Raw genomic sequence first — 8,047 nt, 5'->3', positions numbered from 1 at the left:
TGAATATTCATTCCAAAAGTAGACCAGAGTCACCACACTCAAGACTAGACACTCAAATGCTTTTCTCCTATTTATCAAGATTTTGGAGAGGAAAAAGTGATTTTTATCATCCCCTCGACTGGATTCCACAGAGAGCAAGACCGTGAGTCTGGCTGAGAGGAACTGCTTACCCTTCTGCCAGCTCGTCAGGTCCTGGGTTCCCTTGACAGCAGCTTCCAGAAGAGCAGAGCCACTTTAGTATCCTGCTCACAGTGCCAAAACTGTCGGGGACGTTTTCTCTTTGCCCTTCGAAGGTTTGTGGAAAACCAACTGACAAAAGGCAGATTAACAGGAGAAAAGGCATACAAATTTTATCAACATGCATGCGGGGGATCACAGAGTGATTACCCCAACCCTCCACTGGGGTACAGAAGCTTTATATACCTTTTTCACAGGGCAGGGAGGAGATGGGGAATTTATACAATTCTTTTGAGTGGCAGTAAATAATTATTAGGGAGAGTGAATGGACCAGCGAGACAGAAATTAACTTGTAAATGATTCTCTTTGGAATTTGAATGTGCCTGAAAGGTAGGCCTTATCTTGTGAAAAAGTCCATCCAGATGTGGTTCCAGAGAGTGTCCCTCTCTGCACTCGGGGGTTGTGGGGGCTGGGGGGAGGAGGGAGACAAGGTTCAAGGGACCTTGATTCTGAGGCTTATTTCTGAGGCCTTTTAATTTTCAAAAGCACTCAGCATGCCCAAGCACCATATTTTCGGGAATTGTTTTCTGCACCCCAACAGATGAAAAACAGATTTCAGGAAGGAGAAGATGTGGGCCAGAGGTGGGAGAGGGGAAGAGATGGTTCCTTGTGGCTTCTTACTCAAGGCTCAGTGGGCGCTGTGGCCAGCGGCTGGGCAGCTGGCTAGACGGCAGCAGGTGCATCCGCCTTCCCCACAGGACAATGAGGAGGATATGGAGGTGGCAAAAACCTCAAGGGTCGCCAGCCTCACTCTCCATTGCCAATAGGCCCCTCATCATCCAGTTTCAGAATATCTCCTCCCTCCAAAAGCATCCTCTTCCGTAACTTCACCTGCTTAATGTCTGCCCTCACTTCCTCTGCTCTGGACTAAGCTCAACCTAGTAGTACCGACAAAGAAACCCAACCGTTAAGTGTTCTCCAACCTCTTACGTGCGTGCGTGTTCTTCTGCGGAGGCCCGGGAAGGGGAGGCCCTGGCCAGTCAACTCCCTGGTGGCTCCTGGCGCCTACGTGGCTTGCAAAGCTCAGCTCCCGTGCGTTCCTGCAAGAGGCGGAGAAGCCGCAGGACTCCCCCCGGCCCCGCAAGCTTCCCCCTAGGCTGAGCTGGGGGCCTTTCTACTTGTGAGCCCTTCAGCAGCGCTTTTGAGCGCTTTTATCCACAGCGTTGGAGAGGTCTGCTGAAGCGTCCGGTTCGCCTCCCGGATTGAGGACAGGCAGTAGGGGGTTGGCATCTTTGCACCCTCAGAGCGCTCTAAGAATAGTTGAGAATGGCTTTGGGGGCCGGCAGCGCCCTCCTCCCGCAGCAGAGAGATGTTCTGCTCCTGACTCGAGCCTTCCCTAGGGTCTCTGGGGAACAGCAGGGTATCACCCTGGATCTGCGGACCAGCCCCGGCCAATCCGCGCGGGCCGCAGCTCTGCCCCGCTCTCCGCCGCCCTCTACCGGCGTCGAGGGAGTGCTACAGCTGCGCGGCGGACGGGAAGGCCCCGGCGGCGTACAGAGCGCACGCGCGAGCGCATGCCGGCGTTCCCCGAGCCGCTCGGCGTTCGGCGCCTGCGCACAGAGAGCGTGCGGCTCCGAGGACCGAAGAGGCAGGTAAGCCGGCTGGCCAGGGCAGGAGGCGGGGGGAGTGGACCGGAGGGCAGCTGCCGGGAGTTCTTGCCCTGCAGATCCGGGACGCTGGCGTTCGCGCCTGCCTCGGCGACTTTGTTGGGCTCAGAGCGTTGATTTTTCCAGGGGGCGTGACCTGAGCCCGCCTCCCGGCGCTGGTAGTGGAGGGGGATGTGGCTTGTGAATGCCTGTTATTAGTGTGGGGCCTGTTGTTTGTCTGCGGTTTGCTTGAGGGCACAGACTGCAAATAGTGAAGAGGGAGGGGTAGGCTGGGCCGTGTGGGAGGTGCCCCGAGTCCCAGGGCAGTGAGGACCTGGGCAGGTTGGCGGAAGGCAGGCCCCATTTCCCCGGCTGTGGGTAGGGGGTAGGAGGGGGGTGGGGAGCACTGCTGCAAAACGAGAATCCTGATAGAAATTGTGCAGGTGTTGGGATCATACTCAGGGCGGCAACTTGCCGTTTTTGTTTTTTTCATTTTTCTCAAAGAATGGATTTCTTCTCTCTTGGCCCAGTGTGGACGCTAACATGCATTCCCTTGCCTCTTTTCATCTTAGGACATGACACAAGTGGCACATCACGGCCATGGGATCTCAGCATTCCACCTGTGGTCACCCCTCCTCCTGCAGGCAAAAGAAAGAAGATGACAGGGAGGATTTGCTGGCTGAAAGAGAGCAGGAAGAAGCCATTGCTCAGTTCCCATATGTGGAGTTCACCGGGAGAGATAGCATCACCTGTCTTACGTGTCAAGGGACAGGCTACATTCCAACAGGTGAGACTCCTGGGTAATCAGGGGAGGGAGGATTCCTGTCAGGAATCCTAAGGTAACCTCAGGAGTTCTTGTGTATGTCCAGAGAGCTTTTTCTTCTAGTCCATAATAACCACTGTAGTCATAGTGCCCTTGACAGGAGCCAGCTCAGCTGATTTGATAAACCTGGACAGATTCTGCAACTTCTCTTGATCTCCTTATATTTGAAACACTTTCTTTTCTTCAATTCTACTCTTTTCTCCCCGACACCCCCCCTCCCGGGTTTGGAACATTCAGTTTGCTCTATGTTGTGAGATTTGTTGACAGGCACATTTTTTTATTGCTTTTGCTCATAAAGACTGTCACAGCTTTGTTGGGGGACCATCTTGGAAGCTTGTTTTTAAGGAAACAGATAGCAAATCATTAACAGCCTAAGTAAGGTCTGAAAAATACATCAGGTGGGGAGAGAGACATGTTCAGGGGTGGAGCCTGGATTAGGTACAGAATCATCTATTACTAAGTAGGCCTTCAGAAAGTCTAAACAGTTTAGATGGAGGGTCACAGAAGTTTAGAGCTGGTAAGAACCTTAGAAACCCTTAACTCCAAGACTCAATATTAAAGGTGAGGAAACAGTAGCCTTGAGAGGCTCAGTGACTTTGCCAAGGCCCTGCAGTAAAGCCAAAACAAGATCCCAGATTTTTCAACTTCCATGTCAGTGCCCTGGCAGCAATGATAGATGTTTTATAATTTGTGGCACTTCCTACAGATTTACTTGTTTCTTGTTCATTAGACCCAAAATGCACATTTCACTAGCATTTTTTTAAAAGTCTCATTCCAGAAGAATATTTGTTGGGGCAGGCTCAAGTGAAATGTGAAGGAAAGTACAGCCAACACATGGGATTTACGAAATAATTGTTTGATTCTTTTCTAGAGCAAGTAAATGAGTTGGTGGCTTTGATCCCACACAGTGATCAGAGATTGCGCCCTCAGAGAACGTGAGTTACTCGCCTCCCACCTGTTAATACCTACTTCTGTCCCTAGTCCCTTTCTAAATTTCCCATTTTTTAAATTATTATTTACCTGAGCAAGATATTTCTGCCCCCATTGCAATCTGGGAAATAAACTTGAAGCTAGAAATGTTCTGAGGGTCAAGTAAAGGAATGGGATTGGAAGGAATTGGAGAAATGGGGTATTCTGGGAGGTACAGAAGTGGTCTCTGTGCACGCAGCTCCTCTCTTCAGTTTTTCTTCCCAGAGTGCAAACAGTGTTCAAACATTTTAAAAGGCTTCTCCTGTTCCACTTATTCTTGGCTGCTTTGTGGTTCCTGGCACTTTGAACTTGCCTTTCACTCTCCCCTCTTTCCTGGTTTTATGTTTAATCCTGACTGATTGGACCATGATATCTGACTCCCTGGGTCCGTCATGTGCCGTGTCATTTGCAGTAAGCAGTATGTCCTCCTGTCCATCCTGCTCTGTCTCCTGGCATCCGGTTTGGTGGTTTTCTTCCTGTTTCCACACTCAGTCCTTGTGGATGATGACGGCATCAAAGTTGTGAAAGTCACATTTAATAAACAGGACTCCCTTGTAATCCTTGCCATCACGGTAAGACTTAGGGCTTCATTTCCTGGGTTGTGCACCTGCCAGTCTTGGACTCAGGACACTTACACTTCTTTTCTCTCTTGCCCTGAGGCAGGCCACCCTGAAAATCAAGAACTCCAACTTCTATCCCGTGGCAGTGACCAGCCTGTCCAGCCAGATTCAGTACATGAACACAGTGGTTGGCACATATGTGACTACTAATGTCTCCCTCATTCCACCTCGGAGTGAGCAACTGGTATGCTGCTCTTGTAGGAACCTTGCCCCCAGGCCTAAGAGAAAAGTAGGGGTTGTGGGAATGCCATAGCCACGTTACGTTCCTTTTTGTCTCCTCATTTCCACTTGTAGGAACAGGTTAATGAGGAAAAATTGACAGGGTCTGTAATTATGAAAAATTGTGGGAGAAAATTCAGCTAGCATTTGAGGAGCAGAAGTCTGAGGTCTATTGGCCTCTCAAAAGGGAAGAGGTTGGAAGTATTTATTAGAGGCTCATAGACTGTATCAGGGACAATCTTGGGGAAGTATTTTGTGTGTGATGGAAGAATGATCCGGGGTCTGTGGATTGCTAATAATAGTACTGTTTTATGTCAAGCCTGCTTGGCCACAGACTGACTGTGGTGTCTCATTTGCAGGTGAATTTTACCGGGAAGGCTGAGATGGGAGGACCATTTTCCTACGTATAGTAAGGATGATGTTCTCTATGTGTGTGCTCTCTACTGGGTGAAAGAGTCATACTTAATTGATTGGGGCATGACCCTGCCTTAAGTCACAGCCTTGGGCCTATAGGTTCCCAGCCAAAGGAGTGTCTTGAGATTTATTTGGAGGATGTGTCATCTGATATGTGACTGAAGGGCTGGAATTTCTGAAAGAATATTAAGCCACAAGAAACATTACTAAGCTCCAGCATTTCTATGATGGATTTGGAAAAACAAGAAAGTATTATAATGTGGGAGGATGAGCACGACTGTGAGCCTTGGCAGCTCTTAGGTCCAAAGGGTGGGTGTCAGGGATGGGAGGCACCCCAGACAGGCCGGACTGCCTCTCTGTTTGACAGCGTAACTCTGCACTCTTCTGCTGATGATCCTTTCTGTTCTTTTTTTTTTTTTTTTTTTTTTTTTTTTTCATGAAACTGACCATTTTTTACCATATATTTGCTGTTTGATAGCTTCTTCTGCACATTACCGGATATCCTGGTACATAACATAGTGATCTTCATGCGGTATGTCACTCTTTTCCCTGCCCTGATGGCCCTTATGTTTGAGCCTGGACCATCAGGCCATGTGAGCTTAGCGCCTTTGCTCAGGAGAGCCCTGTGTGACCCGCAAGGCAGAGGCACGTAGCCAAAGAAGGGATACCCGCTGCCTCACAGGCACAGATACAGGAGACCCTTGGAGTTCTCTAGATGCAGTGCCCAGATCACCAGACTCACAGTGAACAGTCGAACATGTAATTTTCTCCATGATATGGGATCTAGTTCAACTGAAGATGTTGTGACCCCTTTAGAATCCTAATGAGAGCAGTAATGAACAGAAAAGCTTTCTCAGGGTGTAGGTACCGGGCATTTCACTGGACTTACACTCCAGCCACACAGAGTACCACATGTCATGGATCTTTAGGGCTATTCCTGAAACCACGACTGTTAAATTTGTAGGTGACAAGGGTCTGCTGCAAACATTTGAAATATGAGGGGTTAAAACAGGATTTCTCAGCCTTGGCACTGTTAACATTTTGGGCCAGACAGTTCTTTGTTGTAGGGGGCTGTTTGATGTGCTGCAGGGTGTTTAGCAGTATTCCTGGCCTTTACCCACTCGATGTCGATGTCAGTAATATTCACCTCTCCCCATCAGTTGTAACAACCCAAAATATCTTTAGATATTGCCAGAAGTCAGTGCGTTAAAATCATCCCTGGTTGAGAACCACTTATTTAGAAGGTTATGCCGTAACATAGCATCCCTGTGGATGTGGAGAGAGATTCTGGCCTCCTAGTTACATAACCATGAGGGTATATTCCTGGAGCCCACAGGTATTGTTGCCTGAACTTGGAAGAAATTATTTGGGCAATTTTTTCTTGCTTATTTCACCTCAGAAACAGAATAAATTCTGCTTGTTTCTTTTTCCCCCTAGAACGTCAGTGAAGATTTCATACATTGGCCACATGACCCAGAGCTCCTTGGAGACACATCACTATGTGGATTGTGGAGCAAATTCCACAGCTGTTTAGCAGCTGCTCTTGGTTCTTCCTCGGCAGCACCTGTAGAGGAGAGCACAGCAACCATTCCCAAGGCCTTAGTTCCACACCTACTCCAGGTGGTATAAGCAGAGGAGGAATTGATTCTCTTAACTTCCAGCAAACATCCTCCTGCCACTTAGGAGGAGCCTCCTCTCTCTACTGTACCATTTGTGTTTCTCAGAACCAGCAGAATCACTGCCCAGTGCCTAGCCTGTGCCCTGCAAATAGTAGGCACTCAATAAAGGTTTGCAGAATTTAATTCACATCTTTCCAGCTGTTGTTGGGGCATTTAAATGGAAATCGTACCATGGTTCTAGGTTATCAAACCAGAGCAACATGGAGAGAGGACTATTAGCGCAGCTGCAGACTATTAGTGTCGCGTCTGCACAGAAGTGGCAGCAGAGAGGGACCATCTGAATACCGAAAAGAAGAAAGCACAGACCTATTCAATATGTGAATTTCTTTCATCTGTTCCCAAATGCTTGGGAGCTTTTAAAAAAGAAAAAAATGATTTTTTTGGTTTGTTTTTGTAGAAAGTTGCAATTGTTTTTACCAAGAATCTATGTGAGGCTTGACTTACCCTTCATTCACTGGCTGGAACATGGATTAGGGATTTGATAGAAAAATAAACCTGCTTTTGATTCTTCTGCGTCTCCTCTGATTGCCTGGATGTCTTAGTAGGCACCTCTGGGGAACCACAGAATAGTTGCCTACTGAGTGGGTCAGGATGGGATGGGAAGGAAAGAAGGAACCTGATTATGCTCTTGTCCCCATGAGTTCCTATCTCAGCAACCTCACTTCTCTCCATCTGCCTCTTGGGGCAACAGGCTGCCTTATTGCTCTTCCAGCGGAGCACTTGATGCCCCATCGAAGTTGGAAGAGGCAGGACAGATGCCTGAGGAGGAATAAGCACCCCCCCCACACCCCCACCAGCTGGCATTAGTCCTGAAGAAGAGGACCTGGTTTGAGGTTGGAAGTTTCTTGAACTGTCTCCATCCTCTCAGCCACCAGAGGGTGGGCTACAACCCGCAACTGGCAGAGCATCTAGCTAGGATCTAAGCTTGAGTGGTCAGGTTTCAGAACTCAGCTGAGGTGGGCGCCAGCTCCTCCCATGCCACTGGGGCCTCAGGAAACCCTGACAACAACAGGTGGTGGCCGGGTTTTCTGTTAGTTTTTGTCCCCATTCCCATAGATTAGTTTTCAATATTTGGTTAATGACTTTTACACTATGAATCAGACTAGAGTTAAATTTCATTAACTATCTAGCTGACATTGACCATGATTGAACAACCCAAAAGCTGAGGGTTTAAACAATTTTAGTGTTACACAGGATCACGTAGCAATGTGTGTGCACGGCGGTGATGACTGTGATGTGTGTTGGTGGTGGAACGTCACCACTTGCACAGAAGCAAACATGCACCACTTCTAAGCATGTAGCCCTAAATACAACATGCCCTAAACATATGGAAAGGTTCACCTTGCTACATTTCCTCTTTAGTTTTCCTGTTTTCCAAATAGCTTCTGTAACATATTGTTCATATAATTTTGAAAAAGTTATATTTGTATTTCAGTTTTGAATCATTTTTTGTGACCATGTGCTTCAGTAACATTTGTATTACCTTAAAATCCAGCTATG

At 48.0% G+C, this 8,047-nt stretch overlaps 1 protein-coding gene across 5 annotated transcripts; it reads left to right on the top strand.

The window, feature by feature from the left end:
• Positions 1–1,741: 1,741 nt before the first annotated feature.
• Positions 1,742–7,057, top strand: TMEM106C (transmembrane protein 106C). 5 transcript variants are annotated; one of them, XM_045555082.1, is made up of 8 exons: positions 1,742–1,829; positions 2,396–2,610; positions 3,518–3,581; positions 4,028–4,187; positions 4,279–4,419; positions 4,814–4,863; positions 5,347–5,400; positions 6,306–7,057. In XM_045555082.1, exons 2-8 carry the CDS (start codon positions 2,424–2,426, stop codon positions 6,400–6,402), a joined length of 753 nt encoding a protein of 250 aa, XP_045411038.1. In that variant the 5' UTR covers positions 1,742–1,829; positions 2,396–2,423; the 3' UTR covers positions 6,403–7,057. The 5 variants fall into 5 exon arrangements, with proteins under 5 accessions (XP_045411038.1, XP_045411040.1, XP_045411041.1 ...); XM_045555084.1 differs by lacking the exon at positions 1,742–1,829 and adding an exon at positions 1,841–2,002; XM_045555085.1 differs by lacking the exon at positions 1,742–1,829 and adding an exon at positions 2,015–2,108.
• Positions 7,058–8,047: the final 990 nt, after the last annotated feature.

The sequence above is a fragment of the Lemur catta genome, chromosome 6, assembly GCF_020740605.2.
Source record: "Lemur catta isolate mLemCat1 chromosome 6, mLemCat1.pri, whole genome shotgun sequence".
NCBI lineage: Eukaryota > Metazoa > Chordata > Mammalia > Primates > Lemuridae > Lemur > Lemur catta.
This window is presented reverse-complemented; position numbering and strand designations above follow the sequence as displayed.

What these genes read in the sequence shown, in the direction of transcription:
- TMEM106C (XM_045555082.1), top strand. Translation starts at nt 2,424, where the DNA reads ATGGGATCTCAGCATTCCACCTGTGGTCACCCCTCCTCCTGCAGGCAA. An exon ending in AGATTGCGCCCTCAGAGAAC is followed by an intron (nt 3,582 to 4,027) that starts GTGAGTTACTCG and finishes TGTCATTTGCAG; the next exon opens with TAAGCAGTATGTCCTCCTGT. An exon ending in TTGTAATCCTTGCCATCACG is followed by an intron (nt 4,188 to 4,278) that starts GTAAGACTTAGG and finishes GCCCTGAGGCAG; the next exon opens with GCCACCCTGAAAATCAAGAA.